We start from the raw sequence: 18741 nt of genomic DNA on the forward strand, positions 1-18741 counted from the left end.
AATGCAGTAGCCCTGACACTCAGCATAGAGCTAAACAGATTATCGGCCAATCACAGTTGAATTTGATGAGTCTTGCAGAGTAAGTCGATGCTTTGTTAATGTGCGTAACATGTTTAAATGATCTCCTTGTTTCAGTTGATTAACTCGACTCTTCATTCTTTCACTATTTAACGTTTCATCATTCTCCTTACTCACCCTCCCTCTCCATGTTTTTATATATATATATATATTCTCATCTGCTGCATCCTCCTGTCTCCCCATCCAGACATTTCCTGCTAGTGGATGGAGCAGGTCTGTATGCGTTCTCCTATGAGGGCCGATTGATATCTTCCCCCAAGTTCCCCGGTATGAGAGCCGACATCCTTAATGCCCAGGGTGTCTCGCTTAGTAACGACACCATTGCCATCCGGGATAAGAGTGATGAAAAAGGTGAGGGGGCAGGCACTTCACCCATGATAGTTATATGAATAGTTTGAACTGTGTTCTTACTATGTTCTCTCTTTCTTCCTTCCCCATCACCAGTCATCCTTCTCTTTGACGCCCTGACCGGAAAAGCCCTTAGTGATGGAAAGCCCTTAACTCACAAGGTGTGTAATCCTTTGCCCTTATATTAAAGTGTGTCAGCAACAAGAAAGTTCTCCAACCCTGTCGTTTCATCTTTTAACTTCCAGTCTACACCACTGCTCCTGATTCATATACTTGAAAGGTGTATTTAACTCTTATTTTTTCTATTTCGAATATATCTTAGATTTTTTTCTATATAGTTCTCATTTATGAATATTTACTTATACACCTTGTGTATTGTGAGCTGCTGTAACAAGTGGATTTCCCCAGTGTGGGATCAATAAAGTCTACCTTGTTTTATCTTGACACAATATCATAACAGAAGAAGGTGTGTGGCTGTTCTGGAGAACGAGTCTCCACTGTGAAACAATAAGTGGAGACTCATTTGGTTAGTTGCACTTTTACACACAGGCCAGTTATCTATAACATAGAATCAAAGATAACTCATAGACATAGTTGGATGAAAAGATATGTTTATAAATCATATATCAGACCAACAAAGCGTAAATCAGCTGGTTTAGTGATTGTGAATTATGTAAATGTGAATGTTTATTTAAAATGAAAGTATAAAAAAAAAGTAATAATGTAATAATAACTTAATAACCAGCATTATGGAGCAGATCTTTTAATAGCTCCTTCTAGTAGCCACACCTGGTTATAGCACAAATAGGCACAGCCTCTTTTAATTCAGTCTTTGTGGTTCTGTCTTCCCACAAAGGTCAGCACCATCAATACAGCCACGTACGAATGGTCAAACCACGTGAATTTGTGTCAGAGTTCCCTGAAATTGAGCTTCAGTCGAATACGCAATACAAATGTACCTTTACCGCCAAAGCTTGTGATTCCAGTCATCATGCTCCATCATTCCATTGAGATGAACTGACATCAGAATATTGCTGTTTTAAGTGGTAACTAGGGGGTAGCGTTCATTTAGCTAACTACATTATTTTATAGGATATATGCAGCTCTGTTCAGGACAGGTACAAGAACTTAAGTAATAAAACCAAATTGATGAACAAAGTGAGAATAAGGTGTAAATTGAACCTTTGTGGCTCTGTCCAAGCATGTTTTGTTATGGTATGCATTCAAACACATTTCCCTAAAATATGTGCCGTATGATTGATGCTGCTTCCATGTCTTTTTTCATGAATAAACTGATGAGGATGATGAGACTTTTTGCCCGCAACCTTCAAGCTTTAGCTAAAGGTAGTGGCTAATCGTTTGCCCCGACGATTCAACAAGCCAAGTTCTATCTAAATGGACCTAGTTGTGGAGAATAGTCTTTTCAGAGTGAGTATCTGCAAAAAAGAAAAAGAAAGATACTAACCCATATCTAGAAGGGGGAGAGAGAAAATAAAGACACAGGAAGAGAATGGGGGAAGGGCTTTGGAGTCAAACTAAGAGCGAAAGAGACAAAAAGAAGGAAAGAATTAGAAGAGAAGGAACAGAAGTGGAGGTAGCAGTACTCACTGTTTGTCAGCATGACTTTGTCTGCCAGTACTCCACAGCTCCAAGACACTGAACCAAGGCCAGCTGGCTTTGGCCAAAAACACACACACATTCACTCACACATAGGTTCAGACACACACACACACACACACACACACACACACACACACACACTTGGGAGAAAGATTGTTGGGTCACGGTACAAACTGCTCCCCCCCTTTTTCCCCCTTTGTTATATTCCTGATCTTTTGTCATCCCTCCATCACTCACTCCTCTGTCCCCTCTCACCTTTGTGCTTGTGTGTGTCATTATTCATATGTAGCTGGAGGTGGTGGAGGTAGCTCTGGACCAGTGTGGCCCATCCACCGAAAGGAAGATTGCCCTGATAGACAAGAACCGCGACCTTTACTTGACCTCTGCGCGTCATCTCGGGCGGGAACCCAAAATCTGCAAAATTGGTGAGACGGGGAGGACGGGAGCTCCCTTTGGCAGGATGTGTAATGACTCTCGTGCTAACATGAATGTTGTATGTGTGCTCTCTCCTGTAGGTAGCATGGTTCACTGTATGGCATGGAATGATGGCGCTAACATCCTGTGTGGCGTCCAAGACAATCAGCTAACTGTGTGGTACTACCCGAGTGCTGTCTTCACTGACAAGGACCTGCTGCCAAAAACACTGTACATAAAGGATGGAAGGTAGACGCGCGCAGTCCGCTCCTCTCGCTTTTATACAACCGTGTTTTTTTCATGTGAGCTTAAAATAGTCATGGAAAAGGAGTAATAGGAAAAGCTATAAAATAAAAGCTAAGAAGAGAGATAGAAGCAGCTTTTTTTGCACCTTCCAGCTCATTCCCCACGGTACAACAAATAGCGCTTTAGGCACTCTTCTTTGCCAGCAGCTGTCAGACCTTACAATGCTTCCTGCCCAAAAGTCCTCGGCTTCAGCCAGGTGCTACGGCAGAGTGCCTGCACTGTCATACAATCCATTCTGGACTACTTTCACATGTCTCTGCTACACTAATCTTTTTGGTTTGCCTTTATGTATACACTGTCCTTTTCTTTACTTTTGGACTCTGTCATAGCTTGCTGTTGTAAATGTTTACACTTCTTATGCTGAATCATACTTTTTCCCCCCTTATATTTACTCTTAATAGGATCAAGTTTTGCAGTTGGAGGTTGCTTATGGCCACACAACCTCAATTAGTGTTGCTATTTTTTTTTTTTTTTTTAGTTTTGTTGTTGTTTTGGTGCTCCAGCAGCCAGAATTGGATCATGGGATTCATTAAAAGTGTGTTTTTATGCAATGTGCAAATCAGCAACACCAGATACCAAGTTGCAAGAGCTAATAAATAAACAAATACAAGCTTAACTCTAGGTTTTTCGGATGTCTGTGATGGAGGGCAGTTTGGACAGAGTACAGTGGAAGTTACAAAAGCAGCACTGTCAGTATGTTATTTCATCAGTTCAGCAAAACTGTATATGTGGTGGGCTGCCACAAATTAGTCTTTGTATTAAACATTTTGGCACATGCACACACATGCAAACACTGCATGGTCAATAAGGTAATTGTTGTGTTCTTAATTAGCACAATCCATCATCCTCTACACGTTGACTTCATTTTTACTTTCACTTCCCACGTGAGCCTTCATAACAGAAATAAACACTGATATTGTTCTTAGCTCGCGTTTCTGTGACAACAAAACATTGAGGAAGTGGTTACATGTATCTGCTCTAACACTGTGCGTGTGTGTGTGTGTGTGTGTCTCCTTCAAAGTGAATTCAGCCGTACACCCCACATTCTCAGTTATGTTGGCACCAAGGTGGCATTACGGCAAGGAGACGGCTCACTGGTGTACAGCAGTATACCGCCCTACCCAGCACTCCTGCATAATTACAGCACCTCTGCACGCTGGGAGGATGCTCTGCGCCTCTGCCGCTTCGCCAAGGTAAGATTCTCGGATATCTCTATTCATGTGCGCTAATTGAACTTGGCTAATATATCTGCTGTGACATAATTCTGACTCATCTGGTCTTAGAGTTTGAAGTGGATCTTTGCACGTTAGATACCCAAACAAAACTACATTTGTTCTATTTTGCATCTGTACCTCAGGATAGTGTGACATATGCTGGAGTCTAGAGCTCTGGCACAGTCCACACACACACACACGCACACGCATGCCTGTATATATGTATGTAAGAGAGCGAGACAGTCTGAAATGAGAAGGTAGTAGACAGGTTTATGGGAACAGACCAGCAGGCTTTAATTAGCCTTCAATTAGCCTGGTGACACCATTTACCGGATTTAGCCCCCATAGACCTCACTCATAAATACACATTCCACTATATGCATGTGTAAACTCTCCACTTGCGCGCACACACGCACACACATACGCACGCTGAACTCAGTGTGTCTTTGCTTGGGTGATGATGCAATAACCACAACCCTGGAGAAATGGACAGCTAGGAGTAAGACCAAGGGAGGGACACGAGGGACGAAGGGTGAGGCACTGGTTTTAAGAGCCTTCTCCTTCGACCCCTCCCCCGTCTACTTCTGGTAAGAGTTTGGTGGCGGCGTGGCTTTTCCCAGAATCTCAGTCCTCATTGTCGGTAAGCGTTCACCTGATTGGATGCATATAATAGTTTAGAGGCATCCACACAAACAGGTATACAGAGTGGGACTATGACACAGCCACACTAAAAAGAAGACTTCTCCTAAAGATGTCATCGTAGTGGCGTTTGTTGTTTTCAGGAGTGGTTTCCGATTAGAGTTGTTTGTCTTAGAGATGGACAGTGATTAAAGGGGGAATTACAGAGCAGTGACTCCAGTGTGAAATGGGATGAAACTGTTGGCCAGTTGGTGGTTAAGGCCTTGCTTTAATGAACGCAGCTGCGTTGAATAAAGTGGTGACACATTTGTTGACGGATGCTGCACACGGCAAATGTCTATGTTTATGTTTGTTTGTGTGTCATACATGTTTTTATGAATGGTTTGGAGCATGACTACAATGAGGCCTGCCAGGAAATGAGCAAGATTTACTACACAGATACTCTGTCCCTGTGCACACACACACACACACATTGTGTGGTCATCGTATTCATTTAAATTTAAATCTATTTATTTATAGGACCAATCTTTGTGGGCATGTCTTGCTGGTATGGCTATGGCAAACAGGGAGCTGACCACAGCAGAGATGGCCTATGCTGCCATTGGAGAGGTAAGAACATTAATTAATGACTCTGTTCTTTAGCCAGAGCCTCCAACACACACACACACACACACACACACACACACACACACACACACACACACACACAGAAACTTCAATGATTTTGACAGAAGTGACTCAAAAGAGATCAGGTATCTCATTCACAATCTTTTCTTCTTCCCTCTGCACATGCTCTCCCTCTCATCTTTCAGTTACCTCGGGTTCAGTACATCAATTTTATAAAGGAGCAGCCATCTAAGGAGTCATCTTTGGCCCACATGCTGATGTTCAGTGGTCAGGTCCAAGAGGCCGAGGCCACTTTGTTACAAGCTGGTCTCATCTACCAGGCCATACAAGTCAACATTGACCTTTTCAACTGGGAGAGGTACGACGAGTGTTTGTCTGAATGTTTGTGTGATGGTACAGCTGAAAGCAGCATAAGTCATTTTGAAGGATGACGTGTTTGTTCATACCGGATGGATGTGTACATACATGTTGTCATCTTGTGCCCAGGGCACTGGAGATGGCCGTCAAACACAAGACCCACGTGGACACTGTGCTGGCCTACCGGCAAAAGTTCTTACAGAAATTTGGCAGGAAGGAGACCAATAAGAGATTCCTGCAGTATGCTGAAGGGGTAAGTTAGGACAGCCTGTCTGCTACACTGCATTAATCGATTTGGGCAGTGATCACCCTGGACACCTCTTTAGCAGTGAAGGGTGTCTTTGTCTTATTTTTTCCCACGGGGAAATGTAAACACTCGTGTCACTTTAGCTTTTTCCTCTGCCGTCCAGTCAGAACTTAACATTATCGTGTTAATGTGACTAATTTAGCTGCTTTGCGTGATCAAACCCCAAACAGTTCAAAGCAAAGTACCGTATCTTATCTCATCTTATCTCATCTCCTCTTTCTGTGTCTCTGCCAGGTTGAGGTGGACTGGGAGAAAATCCAGGCGAAGATAGAGATGGAGCTGTCTAAGGAGAGAGAGAGAGCTGCTAATGCTTCTGTGAGGAGCAGCGTGGCCTCGCGACGTTGATGCTCAGGGGACCTTTCTTTTTAAAACATCAGCTTTGCAGAAATTGATTCCCATGTGTTTTTGACATTTGGTGAATATTAGGTGGTTTGGCTCGGCCTCGGAGTAATAAAAAAATGTTGAACTACAATGTTCACCACTAGTTCTACGTACAATAATTTCAAGAAAAAAAACAACAAAAGGGACCATTTGGAGATGTGTAGTCCATTAGTAGGCCATGAGGAATATGACACTTATAGTTGACTCCTTCGCTACAATCTTGTTTCGTACGCTGTGTAATATAAAACATTCACACAACATTGTACACGATATTCTGTTACCGCGGGAGGATGATTCGACTTTTGATAAGAGTATCTGTATTTCTCAGCAGCAGCACCATTATGGCCTCAGCTTCTCAGCGATTTCAGTGCATCATGCACAAATCTCTCGCTTTGGTTTGTTTTCAGTGACGTTTGACTTGCGTGTTTTTTATATGCATAGATATTTTTACTGTTTATATATTAAAAACTTTGCCTTCTGTAAACACTAAAAAGAATGTAATTTAATAAAAACAGATGGAAAAACTGTATATTCAGCCAAAATTGCTTTCTCAATTTATCATTGTTGCCTCAGTGCTTCACAAAGATCATAGAGTATCTTTGAAATGTTTGCTCAGCTTTGCTCATGCACCCTGAAGGTACTGAGGTGCATGTGTATGTTTTAGAGTCCAATATATCTACAGTATGTGCTTCTCTTTTGAGTTATTCTTGTATTTCCTTTTCTGCTGAGGTGTGAAACCAACTGCTTACCATGCAGCTCCACCCCCTGGTTGGCAGAAGGCCAGTACATCAGCGGACCATTATAGCCTATCCATCTCTTCTAGTGGCTCAAGAGGGACGAATGAGGGAGAAGATCTGTCTCAGGGCTCTCCAAAAAACACAACTGCTAGACCATGATGTGGACAGATACGGTAGAAAGTGATCGGCATAATCCCTGAAACTGGCTCCACAGATGCTGAAACATCAGAGAAAACAGAAGATGTAGGAAAATCTATCAATGGGTTCATTCTCTCTTGCTGTTGCTTTTTTTTTTTTTTTTCCTCAGCACCCTGCACTTTTAGCCGCTTCAGGCCTAAGTCTCTCTGTGACTCACTGTCTTTCTCTCATTTCACTCCCTGTGCTTTCTTTCTAAGCCTACTCACTGTGCGATAAACCATAGTCATCCAGACCAAACACCATTAATCTATGAAAAGACTTATCAGCAAGGAGTCGGGTTTCACATGCATTACCACTTAGAGTGGCCACACATGGTGAAAAATAGAATTGAAATGAATGATGTACCTCCTTTTTAAACTATACAATGCACACTGTACCTAATCTTAGTAATGTGGCTAGGATTTTTTGATGATTCTTACCCAATTCTCCCCTTTACACTAGACTATTTGATCCTAATCTGTAGATTTAAGAACAGAAAACTCATGTTCAGACTGCCAATCTTTAGACTTTTTAATCTCAGTATTTCATATTTTTAAAACTACACACCACAAAATACCAAATAGATTCTGTACTTTCCCATATTCAATGGCTAGCAGGTTCTCATATGTTAGATTGATAGTCAAACATTGCAGCTGCCCCAAAAATACACTTCCCCGATATAATGTAGAATTCATGAGGAGGATAATGCTCATTGATTTGACCTTTAGTTTGTCTGTTCTCTGGTCCTGTGAGAAATAGAATAATTGTATCATTGGCAGAGATTCTTTTTTTTTTTGGCCTTTTCAATCTTTTATTGTATAGAGACAGCTGAAGAGAGTGACAGGAATGCGGTGAGAGAGAGATGGGGAATGACATGTAGCAAAGGGCCACAAGTCGGATTCGAAACCTGGGCCGCTGCAGCAAGGACTGAGCCTTCATACATGCTCTACCAACTGAGCTAAACAACACCCGCGTGCTTACCTCAAATCCGTTTTCTGCCTGTGTCTCTATGTTTGTATCTGCATTTTACACACTTGAGGAGGAGAAAGTTAAGTATTTCCCTGTCTGCTCCCACGGCAGAGGGATGTCCCAGCTTTGCATTATCTGATTAAAGTTTCATGATGGGAACTGTAAAAGACCGACCATGCCCTCTGCTCTAGGAGCTGTCTCACAGTAAAGTGCACTGACCATGAAGAGGGAGAGTGAAATGCAACATTGACGCCTCTCATTGTTTGTATAGCACTCATACATGGTTTCGTACGTCTCAGGGTCATATACTCCACCTCATCTACCCATCAGTGGGTTTTAAGTATAGATTTAATGCCTCTAAGTGCAAACTTCCAAGAACCCACAATTTTCCCTCTGGAAAGGAAAGCCATCAATGTTCACTAGTGGCTCTGCCATCATGGTCTGGGAGTATTGGATTACGAAAGCCACCACAATCACACTTAGACTTTTAGTGTCAGGAGCATTAGAGGAGCTCAAGGTCTCTAATTGTAAAATCTAGGTTTGCGGGTATAGATGCCCTTGACAGCAATTTCTTCTTCCATATTTTAATTGCGAAACATTTTAGTGAGATTGAAGCGTTCCTTATTGTGGTGAATAAGAATGCTCCCATTTATTACACTGTCCCAATGAGTATGCACTGGACATTTCTGGTGGCGCATGACAGATAAATCAATTGAGTTGATTTAATAAGTTGAGTGTCGCTGGGTGTTTTTCATCTGCGTATGCACAATTAAAGATAGAATGGATACGTGGATAAAGCTGCACAGTTTACAGACACTTTCTTACTCAGGACAGGTAAATACATTTGATTGCCACAAGTAAAGAGACTTATTTGATGTAAGGATAGAGCTGAAATCATTAGTCTGTGACTATTTTGATTATTTTCTAAGCAAAATTACCAAAAATTCACTAGTTCCAGCCTCTACGATCTCAGTATTTTTGGGTCTTCTGAGCCTTCCATGATGGTAAACTAAATTTTATTGTGTTTTGGACTGTTGGTCACACAAAAAGAGTAATATGAAGATGTCGTCTTGAACTTTGGAAACCTATGATAGACATTTTTCTCTAGTCTGTCATTTTATAGACCTAATCGAAACTCTCCTTTGTAATATATTTTGGTTTTCTTCTCTTTTAGCTCAGGACTAATGATGTTCTAACACAAGTGTGACTGTTTACCACACACCCACTTAATGTCAAAGTAATGTCTAATGACAAATGAGCTTAATCTTCTAACATAATGAGGCATTTTTTACGGCAAATACACCTATAGCTTTAGTCCAGGTAAACAGGCCGTTAAACCTGATGTAATGAAGTGTGTGTTTGTCAGCTTGGTTTTCAGTTTGCAGCATCAATAAAGACACTTCATCTCATTAGGCAAAGATGCAAATTAGCAGGGGGTATTGACCTGGGGTCATATCTAAGTAGATCTGAAGCATCTTCAGACTTGAACAAATAAACGACTGCCTGCTGTCTCTGTCTGTCCTTTTTGTTTCCTGTCAGATGTCCCTTTATCTTTTCTGAGCTGTGCACTGTCAGTTCTGCTCGGGGCAGCTGAGTCTGACATGCTATCATCAAAATACAACTTACACCATAATAGTATACCAGCTTTTTTTGTTTTTTCCTGAATTCAAAACCTGGCAGACACTGATATGTGTAGCCTTGGGACAGCAAGGCTCCCAAGATGCACACTTCTGCAGCAGGCATATCAGACATGGCTCAGGTCACTGATAAAATACTCATCTGTCAACCCTCTCTGAAGTGTGTATGTGTGTGCGTGTTAAGTCAGTGTGAGAGAATATTGCTTCCCTGCTGATAAGCTAGAAATTAACTGGCTCCAGAAAGTATTCAAATATTCATATTCCTTCCCCTCACTCCTCCTCTCAACCCATATTTCAGGTTACTGAGAGAGAAAAGAAAATCTAAATATAATTCCTTTTGTATGCAAATTCAATAAATAAAAGAAGAAGCAGGGTTTTTCTCTCGGGTCCAGCAGAATATTTAGCATTAGGACTGAGAAAGGATGAGAATTTGACAGAAGAAAAAAAAGGTTTCACAGTGCCATTTAGGATTGAGGTGCTGAAGTAAAACTTAATGCGATTGTACCGGAGCCAAATAAGCTGTCCCCATCACAAAGAGCGTCAATTCCAGCCGCCTTCGCTTACTTTATAATCTCCATTGCTTAACCCAAGCGGTCATTTGCATATACAAAAGGCGAGTAATCCCCTATAATCTTACAAAACACGTACATTTTCTCAGCTCCTCCTTTATTCTTAACATTCAGGATTATAATTGCACTTGAGTTTATATCTCTGCAAGATGATTACCCTGATTATATTCAAATAAGAATGCTGTATTGTCTCTGTTGCTTTGCTCCCAATCTCACACAGAGTTCCGAGATGTCCTTGGGCTGTGTTGCGGTCCTGACGCCTCCAGGACATCCCGTCTCTGCTCTCCAGCTCTCGGTCCCGCAGCTCTCACCCTGCCCTGACCGCCCCTCTCGTTTTCCGACAGCAAGTTATCATCGGACCGGTCTCTGTGCATCTCCTGCATGCTCTCCTCATACGTGGGCAAGTATTTCACCTCGTCGTAGGCTGGCAGGTTGGGAGAGGCGAAGTCCCCCAGGCTGTATTCGGGGTACCGGTCCAGCAGGGAATCCTGGGACGCAGATGCGTGTCCGTGGTGGAAGAGGGAGGGCTCCTCGCTGCGGTCATTGTGCGGGTGCCGGCGGGGCCGCGGGCAGATGATTCGCTGGATGAAGTAGCCCATGGCAAAGAGCAGCAACAGGATCAGGATGCCCGACAGCTTCCGCGTAAACCAGCCTACGTTGTCGAAGAAAATGTGGATGGGGAGCTTGCAGCAGCGCACCGCCGAGCTGGCACTGCCGTTCTCGTTGACGATGGGCGGACAGCACTGCTGGCCGTCGCCGCACTGAACCTCCCCGCAGCTCCGGAGGGCTTGACAAACGGAGACGAGACATGCCGACAAAAAGGTGCCAGTGGTCCCGCACGTTGTCCTGCCGCCGCCCGACAGACGGGGCATCATTTCTGGATCTCCCGGGACGGAAAAGTAACGCGCGCGTTACGTCTCCCAATAACGTTTAAAGTCCGTTCAGGTGTTACAGGTCTGCCTCTCTCTCTCTCTCTCCCTCCAGCTGTGCGCTAATCATCCGCTCTCACAGCAGCCACTGCAGCGAGGAGCGGGACAGCAGGTGCCCCCCCGCTGAGGACGACCTGTCTGCTGTATATGGACGATAGGAGTGGAGCAACATCAGTGTCTGGAGGGAGCAGTGATGAGAATCATGAATAATCTTACATCATTATTACGTAAAGACATTCCCATCAGCCTCCCTAGCATGTCCCCACAACCCACGCACAGTCCCCATCACTTGACACTCACCTGTCTCAGCTGTCCTGCCCAAGAGAAGTGTGACGCCACCCATCTCACATCAACAAAAACCCCACTCAGATGAGTGTTTGCTGCAGAGCCACATGATCTGTGTTGTTTGGTAAGGTCATGTAGGGAAAACCTGTACATGGGAGATGGGAGAGTCAGAAATCATTATAGCCTGCACCAAACTAGTCCTCATTCTGCATCCTTTACAAGTAAATGCCACTAAAACTATAGTAAACATGCTCATAGTGCAGTAAAATAGTCCCTCTGTGCTAAAAAAACATTAGACTATAATGTAGTGGAGACAATTTTAACTATTTTATGTACTGTGGTAGTTAAATCTTTATATTTTTTAAGATTGTCATGTCTTTTGTAGGTAAAAATCTGCAACATAGTTGAGGTATAAGTAACACAAAATAGAAATACTCAAGTCCAGTTACCTCAAATTTGTGCAGTACTTGAGTAAATCTACTCAGTCCACCACCCTGGGCCTCTAACCCACTAAAGGGTCTCCCTCAGTCCTCAGACCCCTGCTTCATGAACCATCACCCCCCTCCAGAAAAAGCATAACCGTGCTTTGAACTTGCACCCTTACTTAGTCCTGTATGGACACACTGCCAGATGTAACCAGTAAGGGTGAATGCCCCTGATATAAGGCGCCAACACATCTACCCCGCTCATAAAAAATGAATAGTTCTTGCTATGTGGGCTGTAATGGCCCCCCATTAGAAGAGTGTCTAGATTCACATTAGTCTACAATCACCCTAGAGGACCATGTGTCTGCAGAATTGAAGAACATAACCATAAAACTAAGTCTCCAGTTTAAATGACAGTCTCCAACCCCCCCAACGTGTTAATTTACACTAAATATGTCCCTTTGGATAAGATCCAAGAATGACAGACGGCTCAGTAATCCGCTCCACAAGTACTGAATATTAACTGATTAATTAAACCAGTCTTCATGTTGTATTGCAGTGATACAGTGACTATATGAATAATGTTCTACAGTGGTTATATAGTAACAAAGGTCGCTGTCAAAGCCACATGCCCTTATTGGATTTGAAAGGATCAAAGCCTCTTTTCCTCAGAGAAAAGGATTTATGATATTAAGACAACCCCAAAAAAAGACTGAATCCCGCTAGTGTATTCTAAATAATGGAGATCTCAGTGATGAGATATGTTGCTGACAGTCTTTTGTCAAGTCTCTATGGTGTAAATCATGTGGTGAATCCTTTTAAATTACAGAAACATTCCCCCCCCCTTCTATCTACATGTTACATTTTGTCACTAACAGCCAGTCTGTATTCCTTTCTTCCCTAAACAAGGCCTAATGCACAATACACCAAATTTAATTACCGGAGCATTATGACGTGAAATTCAGTAGAAGGGTAACATCATGCAACCTAATTCATGCAGCATCGTATTTCTTTCTCTAATCTGCCTCGATTAGGGAAACCTGATCGCATGGCTACCTTCTAACCGAATAAACAAATACACAATCAATAGCCTGTGGACAGTGGCTCTAAGAGAAACCCTTTTCAGTTCCTTTGTTTGAGGGCTTTCCCAGCACTTCTGCAATTCTGCAACTCTGTGAACTCTTATTGACATTTATATAGGGAACAAATGCTATTTTTGATCACAGCTTTCACTCTCTGGAAAAAAAGAAAAATGCTCCACAGTATAGAGGAACGATTTGTCCTTTCAATCCGACTCAAACCCATGTAAACAGTTATGAAGCTAAGAAATGAGATAATAAAGATGTTTCTTCATCCTGAAAAAGTAAGTATACAACGTTTTTCCATTTCATTTTTTTTATTTTTTTGCTAAGCATTCAATGACATATCTTTGCTCACTCTTATTTGCCCTATGTCTCCTTCTCAGGTCTCTTTCTAACCCACCACATCCTGCCACATTTTCCCTCAAATCCACCACAAAGTGCTGTTCATGGATGAGTAACATTGATTGAATAAATTCTCTTTTTATCTCCTTTGCCCCTCACCCTCTTTCTCCTTCTGTGTCCATCGTGGAGCGGCTTTCAGCAAACACATCAAACTAATTGGAGGCCAACTACATCCCATAGGACACCGAAAAGGACAAGTGTTCTTTGCACAGTATATTTACAGAAAGTGGGACGTGTCTGTGCTCTAACAGATGTCATGAGACTTGTGAGTCCTTGATGCACACGGAGGCAGAAACTCAGACGCTGATAGGCAGATGTTAACACCAGCAACACAACTTTGCTCCTGTTGCATTAACTGACACAATCATTTGAAGTCGCAGCCTCCCGTATGGATAACAATTAACAAGATAACACACAGACTACTCTTCATCACTGTAATAAATGTGCTGCGCTGTATGCTTCCATTAATCTGGCACAAAGGTCTCTTGTGTTGTGCTTAATAATTCAGTCTTATGGGGTCCATTAGCCCTGTGTAATGATGAATGGCAGCGTTCATTTTCATGTGTCAGAGACGTTGATGTACGGACCGCCCAACTGTCAATGTCACGGTTATCGCGTTTGCATTAATTATGAAACAAAGAGAGCCTTGTCAGGCCCCGGGCTTTGTTAATGGACCCACTGATGGTTCTGGGTTTCGCTTTGTTTGCACCAGAGCAGAAGTCACAACCTCAGGGTTACTGCCCCGAGACCAACTTCAGCCTCTGTGGCTTCTTTACTTACTGTATATAAGGAAGGAATCTGATCTTTACATGGTGTGATTGACTGTGAAGTGTATCACAGCAGTGTTTAGTGTCCAGACATATGCTCCTGCTGTGCAAGCATGTGTAAGAATAGTTACGTCTGAATTTGCAGACTATGGAGGATGAATGCAAATGTTATATCTTGTTTAGTGTGTGTGCTGTATCTGTGCAGTTCTTAGTCCAGAATTGCAGGATATGTGTGTGGGTGTCATCAGAGTCTGTGTATTCCCATCAGCTTGAACTCTAATAAAAAGCAGGGCCTGCAGTCAGTGTAGATTGTGTGAATCCAAAAAGTCCCACACCACAGCTATTTCACACCCACGTACTTCCTCTAATCTTATCGTTCTGCAGGCTCAGAGGTCTTTAAGTCTACGGGATTGTGTGTATGTGCGTGTGTGTGCTGAGAGTATGGGGCAACTATATTTATGTTTTAGTTCATTTGTGTGGGTGTCTTGAAGTTTCAAGCATGTTTTCTCTCTTTTTTTTTTTTTTTTTTTTTTCCGTCACTGGACAATATGTGGCCGATAGAGGCACGGCAAATGGAGGCGGGAAGGGATGACATGTGACGCAGGTCATGGGACCGACTTCATTTAAAACACTACATAGTATAAACTCAAGACGTGAACTGAGCAAGTGAATGTGGCCACTTCTAGCAAATAGTGTGTGCCTCTTACCTTTATGTGGCTTGTTCTCCCAGCGTTTTTGTAGTTTTTGGCTTGGAGAAGAATCAGAATCCTGACTTCCTTTGAGGAGAAAACCTGCTCTAAAAGCCCCCAAAAAATCCTTCACAGGAGAGAAAGAAAGAGAGAGAGAGAGAGGGAGGCAAAGTCCTTTTTTCTGCCTCAGTGCTCTTAATAAATCTGATGAGTTGGGAGGTTTCTGCTGAGACGGGCTTTTTGACTTTACGGTGAATAACCATATAAGGTTGTCCATATGATGGTTGTAGGCCGTAATACACTGCTATCATTTAGACAGGTTTGATGGGTAATAGCACTAAGTGATTTGACTCAGCATTGTTGCTTCAAATGGGAACATCGTGTTGCCAGGAAAGATTTATATAGATATACATTAACAACTTTCTTTTTACCTGTTGGGAATACTGCCTTTGCACACACTGCGACAGACATAAAACCCAAGATCTTATTCCTGACTACTGTTACTATCTTGGTAAGAAATTATGCGTTAATTAACTATTAATTAGGAAAGATGTTTTATAAAGAAGGGGAGCATTACATTTTCTGATATTATGTAGCTGGTAGTGCAGGATGGATTTAGACTTTACACACAAATCTAATGTACACACCCTCCAACCTCAGACAGATTTAATGGGGAAAGTTCTCATCAGAGGGAGGTGACTTTTTAGAGCATTAGGGGGCATATACACAACTTTTCCTAGACTACTAAAAGCCCCCAAACCAACCCCCAAGAGCAAGGGCCACCTCATTTTCCCCTATAAGATAACCCATCTACAGCACCCAGCTGCTGATGACTCAGTTACTGGCGCTCGCACACAAACCAGACAGACACCTGGAGGTTAAATATAGGATAAAGTTTTCCCATTCCCACATGTTTTGAGTGGAGGCGGAAGGCTGGGGATTTTTGACCCCTGCCTCCGCACTATTGTGCTGAGTCACTCTAAAAGGAGGGATGTGTCTGCGTCTCAGAAGGTGACTATAGACTATGGCCTTCAGTCATACCCCATACCAAACACCCACGTTACATCCCCAGGACTCGTTCTTTTGTGGCCCCTGAATGCACAGAGGACCCGGAGGGCTCTGAAACGTGGAAGCGCCAACAAGCACAGAAAGAGGGAAAGATAAAAACAGAAACAGGCTATTACACAACACATATTACACATAAATGCTGACAGGCTTGGTATAATGTAGAGAAATAAGTGGAGGGTATGTGTAAGAGATGGGTGGGTGTAAACTAATGCGGGGGAAGAAAGGGGGAGAAGAGTATTCAAACTAACATCCAAGTTCCCCAGAGATCATGCAGACACTAAGCACTCTTTATCCCCCTTGTTGCCTAAATTATTGTCTCCCTTCCTCTGTTTCTTCCCTCCATCCATTTTATGGATGTCCAGAGACAGGAAATCTGTTAATATGTGAAAATGGACAACAATTAAAGCCAATCCCCTCTAGTCAAAGGGAAAACAATGAAAGATTCCCAAGAAATTCATGGTGAAACTGTGTAGGTGTCAAATCTAAACACCGACAGCATCATGGACAGATGCGCCTGACATATTAGAAAAGACACATGTTGCCTTATGTTGCAAAAAAAAAAGATGTTTTGGGACAAACTCTGATTTCTTTCACAAAGAACACATAAGAGAAGTAACCACTGTATTGTGTGCTTCAATTTTGTGTAGGTTTTTGGTAGATCCATTGTCACAAACTTATGCTGTGTAGAGAGAGAGATTGCTCAAACCCACAGACTTTACTTTAATTTGTAGTCAAGGCGCCAAACGTATCAAATAGTAAATGCAAAATACAAGGAAACGGGCATTAAATGATGTCACTTGTGTGGTTGTGGACTCATGCTCGTATAACAGTGCAAAGAAAAAAAAATTAATTAATTTCCCACATCAACAGTTGTGATAAAGGGGCATAATGTTAAACAGCTTTTTCGGATACCAGAGGTTTATTTTCTCATCTAAATCCCAACACAGTGAAAATAGAGAACAAAAGAAGTGCAAACTGTGTGGGTGAGATGAAAAAACCCCATGGGACTCATGAAACTTGAGGGGGGAAAAAAAAATACACATACGATGGCAAATAGAGATGATTGCTGAAAAATAATAAAAAGCATACAAATAAAGATAAAGAAGAAACATATATAGGCCTTGGATAATGAAAAAAGGAGAAGTGGGGTGTATTTAAAGATCAGTCACAAGTCATTAGTGTTTAAATCCAAGTCCAGGAGTTCTAGGAGTAGACTTAACGAAAAAAGTTTCCCTTTTTGATCCAAAATCATGTATTTCATCACAACAAAACTGCTTAGAATTTTATACAACCCCATGCATTATACATTATACCGTTGTATGGGGCTGAATGAGGCTGCCTCTGAAATCTCTTATGGCCCGACGATCTCCAGAGCCTCTCTCCCATTTTCTCCATGCAGAAGTGTTCACCTCTCTCCAGCTTCTTTATGCTGGGCTGCAGCAGGCACCACTCTTTTGTTAGTATTGATCTTTCCAGTGATAACTCAGCCCTGATGGCGAAATGGCCCATTGAAATTGAAAGGATGTGGCGTTCCTCATCTCCAGAGTAAGAGGACACCTTTTGTGCATCTGCGTACGTGAACGCACGTATGTTATAAAGTCAACAGAGGTATGAGTTTTCCTCCTGCTTGACTGAGTGTCCTTATATGTGAGTGACTGTGTTTTTCTGTGTGTTATTTTGAGTGTGTGTGTGTGTGTGTGTGTGTGTGTATGATGGATAATGAGTCTGCACAATGAGGGCTCATATTAACCCTCTAGGGTGTGTGACATCATCTTTCAAAACAGGTTGGTCGATCTGTAAAAAAAAAAAGCCCTGTCATAACACACATACACAATGAAAGACTGTTTAAACTGAGCCACAGCGGGGGGAAAGACTATGTCAGTTGTTTCTTTTGATAAAGTTCTTTCCCAATACCTATATCTGATTCAGCATTTTATGATTACAACATGATGGAAAAATATATAATTTCCAGGGGTTTTTGGATAAAGTCCAAATCGAGTCTTTGATATTTGACTCGCAAGTCAAAAAGCAAGTTTTTCCAGTCTGCTGTAATGCTTAGTATGCTAAATATGATAGCACAATAGCTATTAGATAGAAATCAGTGCAATAAATGCCCATCAGATTAAATATTGCGCAAGCATTCATGATCCCCAAATGATGAATCCTGATGACTCTGTTGATCTCTTGACTTTTCTTCTAGCTCCACCAACAGGTCAGAGGTGTCACTTATTCAGAGAAGTATATCAACATCATCTTCAAAATTAGCATAACATTCACAGTCACAGTCATTCATGATCCCCAGAGGATGAATACTTCTGACTCTGGGGATCCTCTGACTTTGTTTTCTAGCTTCAGCAACAGGTCAAAGTTGTCACTGATCCAGTGAAATATGTCAACATCTACTTAGGATCAATATAAATTTTGGCACAGTTCATTCATGATCCCTAGAGGATGAATCCAAATGACTCTGTTTATCCCCTGTCTTTCTTTCTACAGGTCAACAGGTCAAAGTTGTCACTTATCCAGGGAAGTCTGTCAACATCTACTTGAAGCATTAGTGTAAAAATCGGCACCGACATTCATGATGCCCAGAGGATGAACACTTCTGACTTTGATCCCTCAGAATGAATTGTAATAACTCTGGTGATTCCTAATTTAGCTCAAAGCTTTACTGTGTCTTAGTTCAGCCTCACAGAGTTGCGAGCGTGGCTACA

At 42.2% G+C, this 18741-nt stretch overlaps 2 protein-coding genes across 5 annotated transcripts in view; one reads left to right on the forward strand and one right to left on the reverse strand.

Moving 5' to 3' along the window:
* The window catches only part of ift80 (intraflagellar transport 80 homolog (Chlamydomonas)), a 36286-nt gene extending 29453 nt beyond the window's left edge, over window positions 1-6833 (forward strand). For all 4 annotated transcript variants that reach the window (XM_027280002.1, XM_027280001.1, XM_027279999.1 and 1 more), the window contains exons 12-20: window positions 266-429; window positions 523-587; window positions 2336-2471; window positions 2562-2709; window positions 3788-3959; window positions 5139-5228; window positions 5432-5604; window positions 5733-5856; window positions 6145-6833. In XM_027280002.1, coding sequence (XP_027135803.1) covers window positions 266-429; window positions 523-587; window positions 2336-2471; window positions 2562-2709; window positions 3788-3959; window positions 5139-5228; window positions 5432-5604; window positions 5733-5856; window positions 6145-6255 — 1183 coding nt within the window. In that variant the 3' untranslated portion in view covers window positions 6256-6833. The remainder of the gene's footprint in view (window positions 1-265; window positions 430-522; window positions 588-2335; window positions 2472-2561; window positions 2710-3787; window positions 3960-5138; window positions 5229-5431; window positions 5605-5732; window positions 5857-6144) is intronic.
* Window positions 6834-10224: 3391 nt separating this feature from the next.
* c15h3orf80 (chromosome 15 C3orf80 homolog) lies at window positions 10225-11368 on the reverse strand. The gene has a single exon (XM_027280003.1). The coding sequence runs from the start codon at window positions 11253-11255 to the stop codon at window positions 10593-10595; it is 663 nt and encodes a 220-aa protein (XP_027135804.1). The 5' UTR covers window positions 11256-11368; the 3' UTR covers window positions 10225-10592.
* Window positions 11369-18741: the final 7373 nt, after the last annotated feature.

This window comes from Larimichthys crocea, chromosome VII (assembly GCF_000972845.2).
Source record: "Larimichthys crocea isolate SSNF chromosome VII, L_crocea_2.0, whole genome shotgun sequence".
Classification (NCBI taxonomy): domain Eukaryota; kingdom Metazoa; phylum Chordata; class Actinopteri; family Sciaenidae; genus Larimichthys; species Larimichthys crocea.